At 39.6% G+C, this 24638-nt stretch overlaps 1 protein-coding gene across 1 annotated transcript in view; it reads left to right on the top strand.

Moving 5' to 3' along the window:
• Nucleotides 1-8146: 8146 nt before the first annotated feature.
• The window catches only part of LOC141339269 (fetuin-B-like), a 31195-nt gene continuing 14703 nt past the window's right edge, over nt 8147-24638 (top strand). Inside the window, exons 1-6 of the mRNA XM_073844899.1 lie at nt 8147-8419; nt 8530-8640; nt 9143-9230; nt 14946-15112; nt 18979-19080; nt 19274-19354. Coding sequence (XP_073701000.1) covers nt 8225-8419; nt 8530-8640; nt 9143-9230; nt 14946-15112; nt 18979-19080; nt 19274-19354 — 744 coding nt within the window. The 5' untranslated portion in view covers nt 8147-8224. The remainder of the gene's footprint in view (nt 8420-8529; nt 8641-9142; nt 9231-14945; nt 15113-18978; nt 19081-19273; nt 19355-24638) is intronic.

Below are 24638 nucleotides of genomic sequence, written 5' to 3'. Positions count from 1 at the left end.
ACTTCTCTGTAAAAAACCTGTCACAGTGACCGAGTGCTAATGTTCGTGCTGGTCTGAACAGACGCATTAACAGATGAAAATGTTCATGCCAAGCAGAAGCATATAGATTAGAAAAGCAAACTGTCCAAGAACTGATCCCTGTGGTACACCTTGTGAAGCAGCAACTGAGTGAGAGCTGTGTTTATTGATACAAAGATATGTTGGTCAAAGATGGTCAGTAAAACCAATACAAGATTAGCAAAGGAGGAGTACAGAAGGCTGAACTCAGGTCTGAGAAGAGTAAAGACACCGGAGTCAGATGAAAGGAGAAGATTGCTTACTATCATTTATCTTATATATTATTGAAAATGTTTTTTTTTTATTTTTGCAAGAGCGACTAACTCTTATTTTATCTAGCTGGATAAGGTGCATTTGAAATGGGCCAAACGTTTCTCAAAACTATTGTTGAGACTTGGTTTCTTTAATACTGAAAAGACAGCAGCAATAAGAGATATGTTAAACACTGCAAAAAATGCCTTTCTTACTTAGATTTTGTGTCTTGTTTCCAGCCAAAAGATCTAAACATTCTTAAATCAGTAAGGATTTTCTAGACAAGTAAAAAAAGATTTCTTGTTTTCGGAAAAAAACAAGTCAAAATTAAGTGCGTTTTTGCTTGTTTCTAGCAAAAACAGTTAATTTTGACTTGTTTTTTTTTTCTGAAAACAAGACAATAATTTTTACTCATCTAGAAAATCCTTCTTGATTTAAGAATTTTTGGATATTTTAACTGGAAACAAGACAAAAAATTAAGTAAAATGAGCATTTTCAATCTGGTTTTTTTTTTTATGAAAGATGTGTACAGTAGGTATAGGTTTAAAAGCCATGAGTGAGCATTATCATTAACATATTAATTTTCAAACAAAGTCTGCATAAACATTTTACGCAAATATCATTGTGGTTATACCATTTGATGAACTTTATTTGTCATAAAGGTGACATTATCTGACAGTTTTAAGTCATGTTGGTTATACCACACTTTGGCGCTTTTGATGTTTTTAATCATTATTATTTCTCAAAGTTTTGTTTTACAACACTTTAATAATAATTATAGTCCAAACTACATATTAAAATAAATCATTTTATGCTTTTAGTCAGATCTCAGTGTGGTCACCTTGACATTTATGCCCTATAAAAATATTAAAATACATTTTGATTATTAAACTATTAAACTTAAAACTTGTTATTTGTATAGGAGTATTCAACTCATTGTCAATTTGAAATGTTTTTTTTTTTTTTACATAAAATTAATAGATTCCGACAAATAAATGAGAGTCAAATGTTGGTCTGTAAATGAAAGCACTTTCATACGCTGACTAAGAGTTCAGATTCATACTTTGTGAGGAGAGTCATACATTCTCTGTGGGAGGTTGAGATTATCTAGACTATTAATTTCCCAAGTGTAGGTCTATGAGCGCTTGTATACAAGCTTTCATGACACAAGACAGACAGTTGAGTATGCATGCAGTGTGATTCATTTCTAATGTGAATTTGAGACCTGCATGATGCCAACTTTGTCCATATAGCTCAGTTCTGGAATCACCCGAGCCATACATGCCATGCAACTTTATTTACAAAAAAGCAAAACAATGTCCTGAAATAATATGTACAGCCTCCAGCCTTCCACTAGAAGCTATTCTGTGACTCATGAGCTGTGACATCAAAGGCAGCAGCCAAGGATAAACACCCAAGTGCATTTCCCGCTTTTAGGAGCCTACTTGGAAGTCTATGGAAGTCAATGGCTAACGTCAACTGTTATGTTACTCACATTCTTTAAAGTATCTTCTCTTGTGTTCAACAACATTCCACATAATGATAAGATAGCTGTATGGTAAACCTCCGCTGAAGCTCATTTTATATGTGCTATATATAGGTGGACACTCTTGAGACTCCTCTTCTGCCTCGTTCTTTTCAGAAACTGAGTAAAAAAAAAAATTATTGCAACATCGTAAATAATGATAGCAGCCAGAACATTCAGTTTCATATTATTTAACAACATATCATTGAAATGCAGAGCCTGGTAATCCCAGGAGAGTACCTGCATAGTTATACATTAAAATACTGACAGCCAAACACTATCATAACCTGTTTAGGCTAGCAATACTTCTCTTTAAGGACATCTTAATCGTATTCTTCATAATCAGTAACTTGCCTTCATAGTCATGAACACATTTTTAAAATCTTGTAAAATTTTAAAGCCTTTATTATTTTTTTTAACTCTACAGCTGTGCAATAAAATTCACTTTAAAGATCCACTTTTCATTCATTAAGACGCCGTGGGAAAAAATGTCTTTTCAAGGAAGTCGTCTTTTTAAGATGAAAATGAGATGAAATGACCCATATAACCAGAAGATGGCAGCAGAGGATCAATCATAGTTTTTTCAAGACGTCTAGCTTTTCGATTTATTATAAAGTTACTCATATAATTAATTGTAGTACTTTTACCGCACTTAAGTATATAGTATAGCAAGTGCAGAAAGTCATTAAAATAAATGAATAAATAAATAAATAAATGGGTGAATAAGGAAATAAATAAATAAGGGTGAATTATTTAAATACTTATATGTAATTCACTACAAATTACATAAGTTAAATATTAATGGTATAAGAATTAAATAATCCACTCAATATGAATCATTATGAATGTAAAATATTTTATATAATTTAATAACTACATCTTTTAAGCTTTATCTTGAACTGTAAAAGCTATTAAATAGCATATATTTAACCAAGATAAACTTGTTACTGCTGTAGTTTTGTTACTCTGAATTTAGTCTGAATCATTTAATGCACAGCTCTTTTTTTGCCATCAGATTGTCAGATGTTTCGTTTGGTTATTACTGTCAATCATAGCAATGACTCATAGCACATATTTAGCCGATTTACTCACATATTCGCGTTTGTCATTCTTGAAACAGTATACATGGACGTTTGGTCCTCTTAGACAAACAACTTTCCTCCGATTGTGAATGGATTATGTAGAGAAATAAGCAAAGGACACTCCTATTACAGCAAAGTACTGTTCACCGGATGTGACTGAGCTGGCTTGTGTAAAACAAGGAAGTAATCCGTGCATATGGTCAATTCCCATGCATACATCTTACATTTACACACTTGAAAATAAAGGTGCTTCATGAAGCCATAAAAAACTTTTTTTTTTCTAAATGTTTCCATAAAGAACCTTTAACATTTGAAGAACCTTTCTGTTTCACAAAAGGTTCTTTGTGGCAAAAGAAGGTCCTTCAGATTATAAAGAGATGGTTCTTTAAAGAACCTTTGACACAATGGGTCTTTGTGGACTTTGTACACTTTTTAAGGGTGTAGGCCTAAATATTTTTGTCACCAGAATGGTGTAGCCCATAATAACCAGTCAAACCTTGACCTTATGGACTGGGAAACCTCTAGCGTCCGTGTGAACACCACTTTAGGGTCAGCAGAACAAAGGAGAAGTGTAATTCTATCTAAATGTTTGATGTCAGTCACTCTACACCTGTCATGTGCGATAACTTTTTTACCGCAGTATAACCATTTGCACTGACACTGGATATGCGCGCCATTAGCACAACAAACAGCATTGTCTGGAGACGTCGTAAATCGTACACCTGCAGTCAGAGCAGCTGCTGCAACAAAGGATGAGCGCGAGTGCATGGCGTAAATGATGACTTATCAAACATTCCCGTTCTTGAAGTGGTTCGTGTAAGCGGGGCATGTAAGGACGCCCGAGCTGGCTTTGGTTTTTGGCGTTTTAAGGGCTGGGGAAAAAAGGGACGACACCTTCTTCAAAAACCCCCAAGCTACGCTTTGAGCGGTAACACGAAACCTGCACCACGTCCCGTCTTACAAACAGAAATTATGGCTGGAATTCTGTTTAGAATAAAGAAACTCCCCGAGAAGAATTCAGTCTGCCATGAGTCATCTCATCCTTATTTAATTACAGTGATTGTAGGAGTAATTTACGAGGCCGTTATAATACGCTTTTCAGAAGCCTTCTTACTAAAGCGCGCACAAGAATGTGTTAGTGAGTCCTTTACAAGGCAGTCCCTCGTGTTACTTCCCAGAGTTCCCACAATAAAAAAGCAACAGTTATCCGACACTCAATCATATATGAGTGTCAGTGGTCTCATTCTGAAACATGTTGCTTTTTTATGGGCAATGAGCAGAAATACATGGCATCTGCGCCCACAGGACTCTGTAAAAAGCACAGAATTAAACAAATTGTCATTCACAATGCTCTACAAACCTCCCTCCCATTGCATCTCCCTTACACTCATTAATTAAATATTTTGACTTACTTTGCATCTTATATATGGATAAAACATTAAGCAAAAGCAATATTTTTTTATGCTAAAATGCAAATGCAAGGCCTCTGGTATCCAGATGCAATTTTTTTAAAAGTCAAATTTAAAAAAAAAAAAGTCAAGATTTACAGACAGGAACTGGAGGAGAAAATTAGATTAGAAGTCGATCAGAGAGAACGTTTAATGTCTGGAACTACTAAAGTGCATAGTTTTTCATAATGTGCCTCTAATTATGACTTAATTATGGCTGGGTTGAGAAAGCAGTTCGAAAGATACGCGGCAAACGCAACAGAACGACAGATATATAGGAGAGCGTCATGCTGCATGGTGGGCTGTCAGACCATATGCTTTCATGATTCAAGCTCCAAATACCACACAATTAACTGCAATTGCACTGAAGCCGATCTCCAGTCGGTTAGGGGATAAACTCATGAAGAAAACAGGTGAAAACAGCCATTAAACACTTCACTCACACACACACACACACACAAAAGCAATGTGTTTCCCATCCACTAAACCAACTGCATATGCTCCCAAAAGATCCCAACTCAGCATCTGAAAGTAATGGGATTGGGGCTAGTTTTCACCTAATTCAAACACTTTTAGTTGAACTAAGCTTCTTTGACATATTCACACTTGCTGAATTTACCTGAATAGAGACACTATGGTCTTTTTAGAGCTGCCTTCCAGCTATTCTATCAAACAGTAATAAGCATACTGTTGTTTTTTGTTTATTACACTCTTACATTAAGGTGCTTTAAAGGGTTCTTCAAGCGATGCCGTGGCTAGAAGAACCATTTTTGGTTCCAAAAAGAACCATTCAGTCAAAGGTTCTTTAAAGAACCATCTCTTTTTTACCTTTTTATAATCTGAAGAACCTTCTTCAGTTCTTCAGATGTTAAAGATTCTTTATGGAACCACTTAGACCAAAAAGGTTCTTCTATGGCATCGTGACGCACCTTTATTTTTAAAAGAGTACTATGAAGCTACTTATAACAATATTGTTTAATTATAATTTATGATAATTTGCTATTATAGCATTTGTAAACAATCACACTGGCATGCAATTTACTCTTGACCAAAACAATTAACTGATATATTGAAGTTAGCTTTTACATTTTTGCAATTTCATGCATTGTGTATGTGGTTTATTGTTTTAACCTTTAATAGTATTTATATATTTTCATATATGTGAACTTGGACCACAAAACCAGTCATAAGGGTCTTTTTTTTAACTAATTGTTATACATTGAATAAATAAGCTTTCCATTGATTTATGGTTTGTTAGGAAAGGACAATATTTGGCCGAGATACAACTGTTTGAAAATCTGTAAGGGTGCAAAACAATCTTTAAAGTTGCATATTACAAAAATTAAGTTTTGATATATTTATAGTAAGACGTTTACAAAATATCTTCATGGAACATGATCTTTACTTAATATCCTAATGAATTTCGGCATAAAAGAAAAATCGATAATTTTGACCCATACAATGCTCAAATACACCCATGTTTCTTAAGACTGGTTTTGCGGTCCATGGTCACATATTTCCAGCATCTATTCTTCAAATTAGTGTCAACAACTAGAAAGTTGATATACTATAAGAATCAACGAAGCTCTGCAAAGATCTACCTTCTTAACTATAGGATTAGAGGGAGAAGCATTCACTCTTGCTGGCTCTTACCTGCAGGTGTTTGAATAACGCTGTGATCTGGGTGATGTGAAGCGTCAGGCAGCGCGACGCGCAGCGCGCACTTTCAATCTTCTCCAAGGTCTCCGCTTCTTCAGTCCTGCGCGCCACGCTCGCTTCGAAAACACAACAAAGCAGAAAGCAGCAGACCTTCCTCATGAGCATCATCTTCAGCGAGGGGGTTCACGTAAATGTTCGTTGACGGTTGTGCGGTTGAATGTTCTGGATGCGCTTCAGGCTCGTGTTGAATGCTGTGTGCGCGCTCGGACACTCCCTCTCACGCAAACCTGTCATCTGAACTCAACTCATTCATAGTCTGTGCATTTTGTATTTAGATCTAGAAACTAATTGAAACTTTGTTTATGGCGCTTTATGGTCCATTGACTCAGTGACAAACTGATTTTTCGTAAGCCAAACGCAAGCCATGTATTTCGACTTAATAAAGTTACTAAAATAACGTGTAAGTAATGCCAGGATGAAATGATCTTTAATTGTGCTCCTAAATTTATAATAACAGAAGAATTCAACTGGAGAGACTTTCTACAAGCAAAAAGACAAATTGAATTTAATTGAGAATTAATAAAAGACAACAAATTGTTTTATTTTAATCTCTCCTTTATGATATAGCGGTAAATAGCCTACCGAGTCATTATTATAACTCTCAGAAATGCAGAAACACTAGTGCATGAATATGACAATCATATAATATTTAATATCAAAGCACCAGGGCATTTTGGACATTTTGACCACCACAGATAATATAACTTTGACCGCAAAACCTGTTCCCACAGCGCCTGGATTCAGTCTCAGTGTGTTTTTGTGGGGTCATTGCAATACCAGCGCCATCTTCTGATAGAATAAAGTATAACCACTATATGATAGAGAACAGAGCCAAAATACTCTTCTCAGGACTCAAATATCGACCTTCCTCTAAATTTAGGTCTATCTCTAAACAAACACATGAATCAAGGTCTTTTTTTACGTAAAAAATAAAGGAGAAGTTCACTTTCAGAACAGAAATGTACAGATAATTTACTCACCCCCTTGCCATCCAAGATGTTCATGTCTTTCTTCAGTCATAAAGAAATGTTTTATGTTTTTTGAGGATTTCAGGATTTCTCTTCATATAGTGGACTTCTATAGTATGTATATGAACTTCCAAAATGGGCAAAGGGCTCTAAACGATGAAGATGGCTGAGAAATAATGGTTTTATCTAGTTAAACGATTGGTTATTTTCTACAAAAAAAAAAAAAAAAAAAGACAATTTAAAGAAATTGTGTTTTTTGAGGAAAACATTTCAGGATTTCTCTCCATATGGTGGACTTCTATGGTGCCCATGAGTTTGAACTTCCAAAATCCAGTTTAAATGCAGCTTCAAAAGGGCTCTAAATGATCCCAGTTGAGGAATAAGGGTCTTATCTAGCGAAACAATTGATTATTTAAAAAACAAACAAACGAACAATTTAAAGAAATTATGTTTTTTGAAGGAAAACGTTTTAGGATTTCTCTTCATATAGTGGACTTCTATGGTGCCCATGAGTTTGAACTTCCAAAATGCAATTTAAATGCAGCTTCAAAGGACTTTAAATGATCCCAGCCAAGGAAGAAGGGTCTTATCTAGCGAAACGATTGGTTATTTAAAAAAAATAAAAAAATTACAATTTAAAGAAATTATGTTTTTTTAAGGAAAACATTTCAGGAATGTTCTAAATATAGTGGACTTCTATGGTGCCCGCAAGTTTGAACTTCCATTGAAGTCCACTATATGGAGAGAAATCTTTAAATGTTTTCCTCAAAAAACATAATTTCTTCATGACTAAAGAAAGATATGAATATCTTGGATGACAAGGGGGTGAGTACATTATTGGTAATTTTTTATTCTGCAAGTGATCTTCTCCTTTAAAATCTGCTGCAGATGTTCACATGGAGGAATGAGGTAGTGTTTATTTGCATTTTAGATATTAATGGATTATTCTTCTTTTCGTTTACACTTAAACTAAATTCATATAAGGAATAAGTTTGGAGTGGATTTGGAGCCTGTAGACTATGACACACATGCTGTTTACATCATGCTGAGGTCACACATTGATCATCTTGTTAATGTTTATCAAACCTGATTCCAAAGTCACATTCATCTCCTGGTATAAATGGATGCTAGACTGCATTCGGAATAAAACTGGTTATCTCGGAAGATAGAAAGATGTTGCCTCTGATTTGGATTTTTCTGACCGCAAACATTTTGTGTGTCTCTGGGACAAGTTTAGTTCATGTTCCCTGTGATGACATGACTGTGGAGAAGTTGTCCCGACTGGCCGTCACGTACATAAACGAGGACAGACAAACAGGTTACAAATTTGCCCTGAACAGAATCACAAACGTTCAGGCGCAGCAACAGGTTGGTAAACACTGCTGTCATTTTTAAGGCAACCACATTAAGATCTACTCATATTAGCAAAATAACTCTTTGCAAGAACCTGTTTATTTCATAGGTGCTCTTTGCTGTAGGGTCCAGCTGGAAAGGTCTACTATCTTGATTTAGATGTCCTTGAGACCAAGTGCCATGTCCTCAGTCCCAAATCATGGAAGAAATGTGCTATAAGACCCTTCATGGAAACAGTAAGGCTTCAGATTCTGGATAAATTGCTGCTACTGTACATCTGCAGACTGCTTAAAGTTTTGATTGAATATGTGGCCTGTGTTTTACAGCCTAGTAGTGATGTTTACCTACTGGTTCCAATTCACAAATATTGATCATGGGTTTAGGATTAACCAGCAGAGCATTTTACGCTAACATGCAAAACTCCCATTGACCATTTAACGGATGCAAACTCTTTATCTCAGGCTAAGGCTTTGTTTTAATCTATTATTGCACTTTAAAACCTGCGCTTTGCATTGTGAAAAAGCAATAAGTGACATCAGCATGGCTTTTTTAAAATAAGAAACATGAGAAAAGCTCTTATGGATAGTGATATATTATGACTAATCCGACTTCTAACTCATATTAATCCATGAAGTAACTCAGTGCAGATGTTTCACAGAATCTCTGCTTTTAATATGTCTAGAAAAAAGGGTGTTTTAGATTGGTTTATGGACAATTTATGTGTTTCCTGTGTTGTAGCAAATCTCTGGGAACTGTAACACCACAGTGCTCCACAAACCGGAGGGTTTCTCTTACCTCTACAGCTATGACTGCACACTTGTACCAGGTCAACCAGTTATTTCCTTTTCTTTCTGCACACATTTGGTGTTCCCTGCATAACAGAAATCTCAAAATGCATGTGAACCTCAAGTAAATGCTTTTAGCTTATGTAAAACTATCAATAAGATACTAAATCAAACTAAATCAATTTCCTGATAATTTACTCACCCCCATGTCGTCCAAGTCTTACTTTCTTCAGTCGCAAAGAAAGTATGTTTTTTTAAGGAAAACATTCCAGGACTTTTCTCCATATAGTGGACTTCAATGGTGCTCAATGGATTGAAGGTTAAAAATGCAGTTTCAGTGCAGCTTCAAAGAGCTCTACACAATCCCATTCGAGGAATAAGAGTCTTATCTAGCTTTCGAGTCTTATCTATTTTTCTAAAAAAATGTACAATTTATACTTTTTAACCTCAAATTTATTCTGGAAGAGAGTAATCCTTTAAGTGCTTAATATAAAATATAAGATTCTCAGTTTGTGTCTTCAGCTATATTTCAAATGTGTTTTGTCCTCTCGTTCTGGAAAGTGACTTATAACTTAATCAATCATCACATCTATTGCCCATTATTTTCATGGTCTTTTATTATAGATTTTATCAATTAGTTGGTGCAGCCCTCAAGTGGAGACTTAAGTCTTCTAGTCTAATAACGTTTCGGCGCGAAACGGTAAAATCTTAATATCATTTTGGTTAAAATATACTTTTAAGATGCTTATCGTAATCTAACTCATTCGAAAAACACCATATTAAAAAAGCAGGTACACTGTAAAAAAACTACAAAAAAACATTTTTGAGTAAACTTAAAATTATTTGTTACCCTGCTGCCTTAAAATTTTAAGTTCAGTCAGCTAAAATAGGTTGTCAATTTGAAATTTTAAGTTGTACTAAGAGACAGCTTAGATATTTAAGTTGACTTAACAAAAAATTTGGTTTGTTAAACTTAAAAGCTGGGTAAGTTACCTGGCTGCTATAAAATTGAGTTGAATCAACTCAATTATCTAAGCTGTCACTTAGTCCAACTTAACATTTTAAGTTGACTAAACTTTTTTTTTTCGTTGACTGAACTTAAAATTATAAGGCAGAAAGGTAACAAATTATTTTAAGTTGATTCAACAAATAGTCTTTTTGTTACAGAGGAGTCGGTGAGAGGTGGATCCAAATGCAAGGCTTTATTAGACGAGGTCAAAACAGACAGGGTCAATCACCAGCGAACAACAACAGCAGAGATAATCCAGAGAGTAATCCAATAGAACACAGGCAAAGGGTCAAAATCCAAAGAGCAGTCCAAACGTGAAAATGAAACAAACAATGAAACCAGGTAAACTAAGACTAAGACTAGGAATAAACTGACTAAGACTATGACTAGGAAAACAGGAAAATCAAACAGGGAAAACGCTCAGTAAAGTCCACAAATGCAAATCAATACTTCGCAGTGAGAGAGTGCACTGAGCTGGCCTTTATGGCAGACAAACAGGAAGTTACCATAGAGGCAGCAGAGGAAGCAGCAACAGTCAGTGTTGGTAAGAGCTCCCTCTGCTGGCCTGGTGTGACATAGCCCCCCCCCCCCCCAAGGAGCGGCTTCCAGACGCTCCAAAAAACAACAGGAAGAAACAGTCCAGGGGAGCGGTGGGGGGGGCCAGGAGACTGAGGCAGAACAGGTTGGGCAAAGGCCCTCCAGAGCAGAGCAGGAGATTCAGGAGCCCTCCAGGGCGGAGCAGGAGGCGGAGCAGCCCTCCAGGGCGAAGCAAGAGGCTTAGGAACCCCCCATGGTGGAGCAGGAAGCCCAGGAGCCCTCCAGGGCGGAGCAGGGGGCGGAGCGGCCCTCCGGGGCAGAGCAGGAGGCGCAGGAACCCTCCAGGGTGGAGCAGGAGGCGAAGCGGCCCTCCGGGGCGGAGCAGGAGGCGGAGCGGCCCTCCGGGGCGGAGCAGGAGGCGCAGGAACCCTCCAGGGTTGAGCAGGAGGCGGAGCGACCCTCCAGGGCGGAGCAGGAGGCGCAGGAACCCTCCAGGGCAGAGCAGGAGGCGCAGAAGCCCTCCAGGGCGGATCAGGAGGCGCAGGAGCCCACCAGGGCGGATCAGGAGGGGCAGGAGCCCTCCAGGGCGGAACAGGAGGCGCAGATGCCCTCCAGGGCGGAACAGGCGGCCGCATCATGGACTGGGACCTGGGGAGAGCAGAGACAGAGGAGGCAGACAGAGCAAGGAGAGAAGTAAAGAGTTCGTAGGAGTACGCTGCCTCCATGGCCGTGACTGGGCAGACAGGAACTTCAGGAATGGCTGTCGTGGTCGTGTAAGAGACGACAAGGAGCCTAGGCGGTGCAGGCAGAGCAAGGAGTCTAGGTGGAACAGGCAGAGCAGGGAATCTAGGGGGAGCGGGCAGAGCAGGGAATCTTGGCGGCACAGGCAGAGCAAGGAGTCTAGGCGGAGCAGGCAGAGCAGGGAATCTTGGCGGCGCAGGCAGAGCAAGGAGACTAGGCGGAGCAGGCAGAGCAGGGAATCTTGGCGGCGCAGGCAGAGCAAGGAGACTAGGCGGAGCAGGCAGTGCGTGAAGCCTTGGCGGAGCGGGCAGAGCGTGAAGCCTTGGCGGAGTGGGCAGAGCGTGAAGCCTTGGCGGTGCAGGCAGAGCGTGGAGCCATGGCGGAGCGGGCAGAGCGTGAAGTTCCGCTATGCACGCCACCTCCGAAAGAGGTATAGGCGCAGCGGACATGCGTGCAGATGAGGCCTCCAGAGCAAACTTGTGGACAGACTCATGGGCTGAAGAGGCCACTGGGGCGCAGTGTGCAGCCCACACACTCAAAATGGCGATTGCCATAACAGGTAATGCAGTTGGCAGATGAATGCCCACCGGGTCAGTGGGCGTGAGGCTTGGGAGCGTTGGCTCTGCGGGACTTGGGAGCATTGACTCTGCATGGCTTGGGAGCGTTGGTTCTGCATGGCCTGGAACCGATGGCCTGGGTGAGACCTGACATGGCTCTGGATGCTCGGGTGAGTCCTTGCTTGACATTGAAGGCTCAGCTGTGACTTGACTTGGTGTGACTGGGACCGTTGTGACCTGACTAGGCTTTAGTAGAATAGCCGTAACTGGGCTTGGCGTTAGTAGAACAGCTGGACTTGGCTTTAGTGGAGCAGCTGTGACGGGACATGGCTTGACTGGACTTGATTCAGGAGGTACAGTAGTGTCTTGATGTGACTCTGCGAGTACTGCTGTTACTTGCTTGGATACAGGAGGTGTTAAGATGTCTTGACTTGTCTGAGGGTATGAAACTTTAACTTGGCTTGACTCAGGGAGTACTGTTGCATCTTGACTTGCTTCAGAAGGTAAAGCTGTGTTTTGGCTTGACTCAGGGAGTGCGGCTGGATCTTGACTTGACTCAAGGAGTGAGGCTAGGACTTCACTTGACTCGGAAAGGGTTGCTTGGCTTGACTCAGGATGTGAAGTGGTGTTTTGATGTGATTCAGGAGGTGCAATTATGTCTTGACTTGATTCAGAAAGTGAGGCTGCATCTTGACTGGACTCAGCAAGTGAAGCTGTGTCTTGACATGACTCTGAAGGAACAGCTGCTGGGACGTGACTTGACTTGGCAGAGGCAGCAGCTGTGATGTGATTTGACTTGGCAGAGACAGCAGCCGTGATGTGACTTGATTTTGTCGAGACAGCAGCCGTGATGTGACTTGACTTTACAGGAACAGCGGACATGACATGAACAGACTGTGGCTGGACTGATGTGATGCTAGTGAGCGTTGGCTTGGCAGACGTGACGTTAGCATTCGCTGGCCTGGCAGACGTGACATTAGCATTCGCTGGCCTGGCAGACGTGGCGTTAGCAGGTGCTGGCTTGGCTGACGGGGCGTTAGCAGGTGCTGGCTTGGCTGACGTGGCGTTAGCAGAAGCTGGCTGTAAGAGACTGACTGTTCGTACTGACAGCAGTGGTGGGTCCTCCAAACTGGATATTAGTCTCTGATAGGCCATGGAAGGGTGAGAGTCTGATGCTGTAGCCACCATATTGATGACAGACTCAGGTATGGCGGCCATCTTGCGTGCAGGTTCAGGCGTGGCGGCCATTTTGTGTGCAAGCTTGGGCGTGGCGGCCATCTCGGGTGCAGGCTCGGACGTGGCGGCCATCTTAGCAGCAGGCTCTGGCATGGCGACCATCTTTGCAGCAGGCTCTGGCGTGGCGACCATCTTTGCAGCAGGCTCTGGCGTGGCGGCCATCTTTGCAGCAGGCTCTGGCGTGGCGGCCATCTTGCGAGAGGACTTGGGCGTGGCAGTAGCCATCTTGAGAGCAGACTCTGGAGTGGCGGCAACCATCTTGTGAGCAGGCTCAGGAAGGGCAGCCATCTTGTGAACTGACTCAGGAAGGGTGGCCATCTTGTGAACGGGCTCTGGGGTGGCGGCCATGTTGTGAACGGGTCTTGGGATGGCAGCCATCTTGTGAAGGGGCTCTGGGCTGGCAGACATCTGGTGCTGTGGCTCTGGGCTAGCAGACATCTTGTGCTGTGGTTCTGGGCTAGTAGACATCTTGTGCAGAGGCTCGGCGCTAGCAGACATCTTGTGCTGTGGCTCAGAGTTAGCAGACATCTTGTGCTGTGGTTCAGGGTTAGCAGACATCTCGTGCTGTGGCTCTAGGCTGGCAGACATCTTGTGCTGTGGCTTTAAGCTGGCAGACATCTTGTGCTGAGGCTTTAAGCTGGCAGACATCTTGTGCTGAGGCTCTGGGCTAGCAGACATCTTGTGCTGAGGCTTTAAGCTGGCAGACATCTTGTGCTGTAGCTCCTCTAAAACACCCATAGTGAACGGAGAGCCAAACAACTGCAGTGCTAAACAAATGTATTGCTGGAGGGTCCAGCCAGGCTGGTGTAGTGGCATCAGGGAACCGAATGGCTCGGAAAGTCCACCACGAAAAAATATTATTAAACAGGCCTCATCCATTGAAGTAGCATTTGCCAGTGTAATAAAATCCAAAATGTACTCCTCAATGGGACGCTCACCTTGACGGAGACGGATAATCTGAGTGGCTGGGTTCATGGTGAACTGCTGGTGGATAAAGCCGCTGGATCCGGGTGTGGCGAAGTATTCTGTTACAGAGGAGTCGGCGAGAGGTGGATCCAAATGCAAGGCTTTATTAGACGAGGTCAAAACAGACAGGGTCAATCACCAGCGAACAACAACAGCAGAGATAATCCAGAGAGTAATCCAATAGAACACAGGCAAAGGGTCAAAATCCAAAGAGCAGTCCAAACGTGAAAATGAAACAAACAATGAAACCAGGTAAACTAAGACTAAGACTAGGAATAAACTGACTAAGACTATGACTAGGAAAACAGGAAAATCAAACAGGGAAAACGCTCAGTAAAGTCCACAAATGCAAATCAATACTGCGCAGTGAGAGAGTGCGCTGAGCTGGCCTTTATGGCAGACAAACAGGAAGTTACCACAGAGGCAGCAGAGGGAGCAGCAACAGTCAGTGTTGGTAAGAGCTCCCTCTGCTGGCCTGGTGTGACACTTTTAATGTATGTCTCAGAATTAATTTAGCGATAACCATAGCATATAATTAACGATTACCAATTCTGTTTATCAGCAAGGACCACAATGGAAATAAGTCTTTGAATGTCTTGCTTTTGTCAAATAAACTCAAGTAATTGCTTCATTGCTATTTTACCAATGCAATTTCAGCTTTTTCTTTTATTTTACTTAAAGAAGTGCTCTCTTTCCTTTACTTCCACAAGACCCTCCAGAGAAGTTGCGCTTGACGTGTCCAGACTGTCCTCTTCTGCTGCCGGTTGACAGTAATGAAGCCATCGCCGCTGCTCGGACTTCCCTCCTTAAATACAACAGACAGAGCACACTTCCTGTTAGCCTGACTGTGGACACCATCACCAGAGCCTCCCATCAGGTCACAAAAGACGGCAATTTATCAGTTCTAAGAATTCATTAAACTGTGGTGTCATTTAGGTTTACAATACACCGTAATATTTCAAGGGGAACTTTCTTCAAAACAGTAGTTCCTGTATCAGTGTCCTAATAACTAGTATAATAATTGCAAGAATTCATACAACCTCACTCATACTTGTGTGACCTCAAATTCATACAAAGGACCACACTAACTCTAACCCTATACACTTAACCGTCACAGAAATTAGCCATGAATTGGCCATGGGATAGCGCTGAATATTCACACATTTTTGTTTTCTAATTAGTGGTTCGGAGCTTGTTTCAAAATTGTTTCAAGTCACATGATTTCAGCAAACAGCTTCAAATACAATTTCAAACTGTTTCGAACCTTGGTTTTGCAACATTTCAAAATTAATAAAGGAAATAAAAAATTAAATTTAGAACATGGTTGCCCAACCCTGTTTCTGGAGATCTACCATCCTACAAAGTTCAGCTCCAACCCTGATCAAACACACCTGAACCAGCTAATTAATCTCTTAGGTAGCACTTGATAACTAGATAAAGAAGTTTGTAAAGTAGTTTTAAAAGCTTAATAGCTAGATAGATATAGATAGATAGCATGTTTCTAGTATTATTAGCACGCTACTAGCATGTTTCTAGCATGATTAGCAAGTTGCTAGCATGTTTCTAGCAGGATTAACAAGCTGCTAGTATGTTTCTAACATGTTTCTAGCATGATTAGCAATGTGCTAGTATGTTTCTAACATGATTAACAAGTTGTTAGTAGGTTTCTAGCATGTTACTAACATGATTAGCAAGTTGCTAGCATGGGTTAGGGTTAGAATCAAGCATTTTGTTATGGTTGTACTTTTCAAATGGCAAATAATCAGCAAAATATGCAAGTTTTGTTCAGTTCAGTGCCATTGTTTACGTTCAGTAAGAATTGATTTGAAAAAAAAAAAAAAAAAAAAAGTTCACAAGGCACCGAATACTGACCCTAATCAGAATTTACTAGAATTTAAAGGTTGGTGTGTTTAAACAGGAGACAAAATTATTTTAGAAGCTCTGCACAGAAAACAGAGCAACATAAAACATTAAATTACCTGTACTAGTTTCAACAATACTGTCTTGTCGCCTTTGAAGCTGAAGTGAAAAACACAACCTCTTGTTTTTTTGTTCCACTACATTAACTATGTCAGCAAAATACACTGTTAAATCTGATATATTACACCAGCTAGATTCACCATTTAGATGCACTCAAAAATGTAGCTGAGGACATCTGCTGGTTAAAGCAGTGGAAATGCAACACAGCAAAAACTGATACTTAGGTATGAATACAATTTGTCTTCAAAAGCAGAACACTCTAAACAAAATGACTGATTCTGAGGGGGTTTTATGGCCCTTGCAAAGCTTAGACATGCCCTGACATTTGTGCTTTTCTCAGTAACTTAAAAGCATATTATAGTACAACTCACACAGAATTTACTTTCAAACTACACAAACTCACACTAGTGTCCAGATCGCACAGATTTCTATTGGAAAGTTTTGCCAAACTGTGAGCGCATCTTTACTGTGTAGGCATTTGCACAGTGAGAATGACCTCTTAGCACCACCTACTGTCCAATCAGCATTAATACCAGCATAGGTTTAAATGCATACACCAAACCATTGTGTGAAAATTATTGTTGCAAGTCAAATGACATTGTACCATGATGGCATGTAGGTCAAAGATGTCAAGAAGTACACATCAAAAGAAATTTACGAAAGTGATTTTATGTCTATAGAAATAACATTAAATGCAAGTAAAGTGTCTACTTTTAGGGTTTCACATAAGTTTTTGGAAAATAAAATCTCAAAATTTGATTGAAATAATGTTACATTGTCATTCAGCGCATTTATGTAAATATTCAAACAACATGGTTATTCTGATTGTACTTATTAAAATATATAAAGGAATAAGGGAGCATATTAAATTTGACTGTGTTTTAAATGAGTAAAAAATCTTACTGACAGATGGGCAAAACCTAGGATAGTGGCACATTTTAAAAATTTAGAATTACAACTAATTAGTATTTGGGGTTTTGTCCTTTAATATGTCATTGATGATATGCCTGACAAGATAGTTACTCTGAATGACATTTTAGTGGGTGTCTTCTGTAAATTAGGAAATATTTTATGATATTTATTATTTTGGCTAAAAAAAAGCAAGATAAATTAGAAAGAAAACTTTTAATAAAAAAAATAAAAAAAAATAAAAAATAAAACAATAATTTAAAGCAGTATTACACTTACTGTTTTTATGCCTTTTTCGTCTTTGACCCATGTACATTGTTTTTTATTCCACATTTTCATCCTTAAAATTTTAAATTCACCCAAAAAATATGCTGAATATAAATAATCATAAAATAAAGCATAATAAAACTAGATAAATTTTTTTGTCAAGACAAACTTGAAGTTGGCTTGAAAAAGCTGCACAAGAAAGTTTGAAAAGTTTGAAAAGTTTTAAAGTTGGAAAAAGTTTAAAATTTAAAAAGTTTAAAAGAAAAAAGTGAAAAAAATGTTAAAATGTTTTAGTTTTAAGTTTGATGGTTTTCAGTCTGAAATAGTTTGAAGTAGTTTTAAAAGATTAAAGTTTGATTAGTATGTTAATAGCATGTTGCTAGCTTGATTTTATCACGATTAACATGTTGCTAGCAAGTTTCTAGCATGATAAGGAAGTTGCTAGCATATTGTTAGAATGTTTCTATCATGATTAGCAAGTTGCTAGTATGTTTCTAGCATGATTAACAAGTTGCTAGCATGTATCTAATATGATTAGCAAGTTGTTAGCATGTTGGCAGCATGTTTCTAGCATTATTAACAAGTTGCTAGCACATAGCTAGCACGATTTTATCAAGATTAGCATGTTACTAGCTTGTTATTAGCATGTTTATAGCATGATTAACAAGTTACTAGCTTGTTTCTAACATAATCAACAAGTTACTAGCCTTTTTCTAGGATGATTAGCAAGTGATCAGCATGTTTCTAGCATGATTAGCATGTTGCTAGCACGTTGTTAGCATAATTACCAAGTTACTAGCATGTTTCTAACGTAATCAACAAGTTACTAGCATGTTTCTAGCATGATTAACAAGTTATCAGCATTTTTCTAGCATGATTAGCATGTTGATAGCATGTTGTTAGCATTATTAACAAGTTAATAGCATGTTTCTAGCATGATGAGCATGCCACTAGCATGTTTCTATCACGATTAGCAAGTTATTAGCATGTTTCTAGCATGATTAGCATGCTGTTAGCCTTATTAGCAAGTTACTAGCATGTTCTTAGCATGATTAGCAAGTTATCAGCATATTTCTAGAATGAATAGCATATCACTAACATGTTTTAGCATGATTAGAGTGCAGTTAGCACGATTCTAACATGATTAGCAGCTAGTTTAAATGAGTTTAAATGTATTATAAATATAGCTCATAGAAGGTCCGTTTGTTTGAGTCTGAAGGGATTCTGACAGTTTAAATTTGAATTTTGTCAGTTGGAGTTTGAATAGTGTTGATCAGTTGAACATTCCCTCAATGTAAGTCTATGGGATTTTCCAAGTTTCAATCCTCATTTCTAGGAAAACCTGATTTAAAGCTCTAGGAGGAGTAACGTTTGGACATTTCAGTCTCAGAAGAAGAAGTTTAAATAGCATTTCAGTAAGTTGACTTTCTCAAGCCAACTGAAATTTAGACAAGACTTTTTTTGACCCAAGTAGATATTTAATGAAAACACAGTCTGTGTGTGATGACAGAACTCTTTTTTAGATGAACTAACCCTTTATGACACCATCTCCTGCCAGATTTAATGAATCTTTTCATTGTTTCTTAGAGCTCCCCGTTTCCCGCTAGCTTTGTGGAGTACACCGTTCAGGAATGCTCAGTCGCTTCATTCCCGGAGGTTCTGTGTGAGCCAGGACATGAAGGTAAAGAGGTGAGTTCCTGCCAACGTCCATTACGTTGATGTAAATTGGATCCCATGTGAATGACGTAACATCCATCACTATTAACATTTTCTGTTATTTTTCTCACACCATAAAGAGTTTTATTTGATGAAGTGTTCCCTAATTTGCCAAACTGTCTGCTTTCGCTAGTGCGGTTATTTGGTCTGTCTCTTTTCATTTCAGCCCGTTGGGTTCTGTGTCGGGGAGGTTGTTGGCCAGCACCAGCAAGATGTGAAGGTGTCCTGTGAAATATTTCGCCCACAGGTACCCTAAATATCCATATTTGTTTGTCAGGCTTTTTTCTCCAGGTCACACACTGGAAAGCGAGAACTTTCCAGCTCTAAAAGCCAGATGACTGAGGTAAATCAACACCTCAACGTAACAGAAGGAAACTGAGCCAAACCCAACAGAGCTGATCTGAATCTCCCTGTGCACTTATTATCCTCTAGAAAAGTCTAAATGGAAAGACTAATATGGACTGTTAGTTCCTTCCTTACGCCCAGATTGACGTCTGGCTAAATCCATCTGATTATTCTTAAAGATAGGAAGAAAGATTTTGACACCACTACACTCTTAAAAATAAAGGTGCTTCATGATGCTATAGAAAAACCTTTTTTGTCTAAATGGTTCCATAAAGAACCTTTAACATCTGAAGAACATTGTAAGGTAAGAAAAGAGATGGTTCTTTAAAGAACCTTTGACTGAATGGTTCTTTGTGGAACCAAAAATGTTCTTCTATAGCATCGCTGTGAAGAACCTTTTAAAACACCTTTATTTACACACTTTTTCTTGTATTTTGACATTATTCTCGTAGTATTTCGACTTTATTGTCATAGTATTTTGACTTTGACTTTATTCGCATAGTATTTCAACTTTATTCTCATAGTATTTAAGCTTTATTCCCATAGTATTTAGACTTTTTTCTCGTAGTATTTCGACTTTTATCTTGTTGTATTTCAAGTCTATTCTCATAGTATTTCAAATTTATTCTCATATTTCAACTTTATTCTTACAGTCTTTTGACTTTTTTCTCATAGTATTTCAACTTTATTCTCGTATTATTTTGACTTTATTCTCATAGTTTTTCGACTTTATTCTCGCAGTATTTCAACTTTATTCTCGTATTATTTAAACTTTATTCTCGTAGTATTTTGACTTTATTCTCGTACTATTTCAACTTTATTCTCATAGTATTTTGACTTTAACTTTATTCTCGTAGTATTTCAACTTTATTCTCATAGTATTTTAACTTTATTCTCATTATTTCAACTTTATTCTCATAGTATTTTGACTTCAACATTATTCTCGTAGTATTTCAACTTTATTCTCGTAGTATTTCAACTTTATTCTCGTATTATTTTGTAGTAAACGGGGCTCACGTCACCAATGATGCTGTGATTTTGGGTCACACGTCACTCAAGGTGCATTTGTGAGTCTATCAGATGACCAATTCCCACCTCGCTGGGTTCAGTGTATCAGTCAAAGACTGTTAATTTGGCAATAGGTCAATAAATTGAGACTTGCACCCTGGAAGGAGTTGGTCAACTGATTTATCTGAAAGTTTGGTGGTTTAGCTAGCTAGTAGAGCCTTGAATCATCAACACAATGAAAACACAATTGTAATAAAATTAATGAAATTTATTAACAATAGATATGCAAGAGTAAATACAACACTAGTGATAAACCAATAAATGAATACACACTGCTAATAGATAATAGGCAACTAAATGTGAAAGAAGATACCAAATAAAGTGTAGAAACTAACAAAATGGAATGAACGCAGAATGGCAGAATGCAATGCTGTTGAGCTGAAAGTAGCAATATAAGAGATTTCTATGGTAATGTTGTCTATGGGAAACCCACTTAATGGCTCTGGTAGGTTTAATGATAAATAACTGCGTATTTATCTTGGAACAAACAATATAGCTATCATTTGTAATGCTGACCACAAGTAAATGTTATCTAAACAGGTTAGAAAACATAGGCTGCAGGTATAAACTAAGCCAAGGTCTTTAGGAAAGAGGTTTGGTAAGTTTATAGTTACGTTCCACTTGGTCGGGTGATCAGTCCGGCGGCAGAGACGTCTTCCACTGGTGATGCGGTTTGCATATAGTGGGGAGGGCACAGAGTTGCGTTCCGGTAGCCGTCGAGGCGCTGACCTGGAGGATGCTTGACTTCTGTTGTGCCAAAGAGGGTCCTTAGGGCGTGGACCGGGCAGCTGGGTCAGATGGATTCTCACAGGGTCCTTTGCAGCAGGGCTGCGTCGTTGAGGATCCGTGTGTTCAAGGCAGTGTCTGCCAATGTGGAGGTCCTTTGCGGACTGGGCTGCGCTGCTTTCGGAGTGGCAGGAGTCAGACGGGGTCCGTCACTGCTGGGTCCTTTGCAACTGAAGGGCAGCCGAATTCAGTATAGAAGGTTTACTCAAGAGCTGAGTGGATCCTTAGCTGTCTTGAAGTCTCTTTCCTCGTCAGGCCAGAAACTCAGGACCTTGTATCTGCTAATGTCTTAACCTTGCGGGGTTCAGACTCAGAACGGTGTAGCTGTTAATGTCTCTTCCCTTACGGGACTTAGACGCAGTACAAGGAGTGTCTTTTCGGAGGCTACCTTTATCTCTTTTTGATGAGGAGGAGATTGGAATCTAGCGCCTCTCCATTCCAGGAATGTGATTGGCCACTTGTGTCTGAGGTGGCCATGGTGTTACCCGCCCTAGTGTGGAACTCATTTGCATATAGTAGAGTACAAAGTTAGACAGTGTCTTTTACAATTTACCCAATGCAACATTTCTTTACCAAACCTCTTTCAAATTGTTACCCACATTATGAGGAGCAAAAAGAGTCCAAACATGATAGAAAACTGTTAAACAATCACTTATTAATATCACAATATGTTAATACGCCTGCTTCTGTGAACTGTTAGGTTAACAGTCAATGGCCATCAACATACACTGTACTTTATCAAAGGGTGAAGTGAATCTGTTGCAGTTTACATCAATTTAAGTTCTCCAAACATATGTATGAATGGATTTGGATGGATCTTTGTGGCCTTCTTTGTTTCGGCCACTGCTGTTGCATCCAGAGTTCTGAAGGAATTTTTATGGCAGTCATTCCCAAACCTTAGGATTGGAGAGGGTCAATCCGTAGTCGAATGAGAAGTCCTCTCTTAGGTGGTCGTAGGTGCAGAAGGTCTCTCTTCCTGTTCTGTTAGAGGTGTCTGGTAGTTGTCTTGGCATCTTATCTGATGTTTCTGAACATTTGTTTATGTTCCTCAACCAAGATCCAATCACAGTGTGGCACATCTCCCTCCACCCTGGCAGATAGGGAAGGGGGCCTGCCATAAACTGATCCTTGGAATGCCATTTCGACCGTTGTTCACTACATCTCCCCCCTACCCGGACTGATCGAGGATCCAAAGTCGTTGATCGGGTCGGGGTGCTGAAAGGGAACAGCAGGGACAAACACACCTCACCTCATCCTTCGACCATTGGCATTTTAGAGTATGCTATAATTCAATAGTATGTATACATAACTAAATTTAAGGGAGTATAGTAATAGTGATATCCTGTTTCAATACTACAAACAGGTTACTAATAAATCTACATGTAAGGAAAGAAAGGTGTGATCAGTGTCAAGGAATACTGTAGTGGGCTATTCAGTGAGTGGGTATAGAGACTAAACAGTGTTCTACTACTTTATCTAGACAATGTTACTAGTCATAGTAGGAGAAAGCTCAGGTAGTGGCCTGCACATGGCAGATTTGAGCTCCAGAGCTTCATTAGGTCTCACCCTTCTCTGTCCTGCCAGATTAGCCTGCAATTTGTGGATTCGCTGGTACAGTATCCACCCTAGGGGGCCCACTGTGACCCACCCACATAGTGTTAGAATAAGCAAAAGGCTGTCACTGATATCCCATCCCCAAGTGAATGGCACCTTCTTATGTTTTAACTCTACAGGTGTAGCTCGTAGGCTACCTAACTGGAGGCTTATCTTTGCTAATTTAGGTCCCTCAAACAGGATTTGCTTCCTAAATGACTCATCCACTTCTAGTGTGTGTCCTTTAAAGGAATCAACTATTTCAAAGTCCATGTCATGCATGTCTGTATCAAGATGGTATAGAGCCACATGTTCAATGTGGAGAATTGCTCCTACTGGGATTTGAATTAGCATGGTCTCATTAAGGAGGTGTATTGTAGTAGCGGTATCATGACGGTCATGTGTCACTATGGCTTCACTCACAGGGGTGTTAACCAGCCATTTATTTCCTGCTCTCTCAAATTGCGTGTTAGTTACATCCTCCCTGTGTGTCACAACAGCTTTGCATTCGTCATCCTTAGTTAACCTTTTAATGCCACATAGGCTTTCAACAGGGTCTCTCATGAAAGGTTTACTGGGGCACAGCCAGTGAATGTCTTTGATAACTGTGCATAGATGTAGATTAGGTACCAGATACATGTCAGGATTTTCATCTTGGTAAGCTATCAGTGCGGGTGTCTCAATTTTTATGTGTACATCTTGAGACCAGAACCCTAAGTTTAACACTGATTTTATCCTGTATATGTTCTTAGTGTCAATTATTGGGAGATTTAACAGGAAACCAATTTCCTTAGCTTCTGGGTTAACGTGAATTGGTATGGCACTTCCCAGGCTGTAAGCTAAATGTACCTGCAGTGTTTGCGTGGTTCCATGCAAGGCCAGATTCAAGATATTTGTCACTAGCTCAACCGGTACCAAGTATGAAGGGATCCTGTTTGCTGCTAAATTGTCAATAGCAAAATTAACTTCTCTTAGCAAGTCTTGCATAAGTATTTGGACCCTTTGGACATGGGCATAGTCATATTGTATGACATCCACTATCCTGCCTATACTGTGGATAGTATAGTTCAACAGAGTTGTATGCTGATTTATGGCAAGGATCGTACCCTCTAATGTCCTGTCCATCTGCTGCAGCTGCTTTTGCTGAGCATACAATTTCTCTTGTATCTCAGGCATTTCTCCTTTTAAACCTTCTACATGCTTCCTTAAAGTGGTTATGCTAATGCTGTTAACTGTAGAAGTACCAACTGAGAGAAGTGAGCCCAAGGCGGATGCCGTTGTCAGCACTGTACCTAGGGAGCGCTTTGAGCGGCTAACACCCTTTAATTCCTCCTGTGTTATGGTAACTTTCTGTAGCTGTTTAAGCATGTGGATTGTGTCTAACTGTGCATGCCCTATGTTATCCTTACTCCATTGGGCTGCATGCCAGGGTACCGTCCCCCCTGAGGTGACATGTTTCTTATACACGTCAGCAGGGTCCAGCCGGACAAATACTCTCTGAGTGTGCACATAGCAGTCAGTCACTAAAATTCCAGGGGCATCCTGGAGTACAATGCCAGTTGGAGGGCCTGATCGTACTATATCCAGGGGCTGGGCTGCATTGAGTACGCAGATCAGAGTGGTTATGCAGAGCAGGTTCATTCTGAAATTACACATATACGTAGTGTCACTTCACTACTTCTCAACGCAACTTTCGAGTACAACTACCAAATATCACTACGCTTAAGTACAACAACCAG

The sequence above is a fragment of the Garra rufa genome, chromosome 1 (genome assembly GCF_049309525.1).
Source record: "Garra rufa chromosome 1, GarRuf1.0, whole genome shotgun sequence".
Classification (NCBI taxonomy): domain Eukaryota; kingdom Metazoa; phylum Chordata; class Actinopteri; order Cypriniformes; family Cyprinidae; genus Garra; species Garra rufa.
The sequence above is the reverse complement of the archived record's forward strand: the minus strand, read 5'-3'. Positions and strand labels throughout refer to the sequence as shown.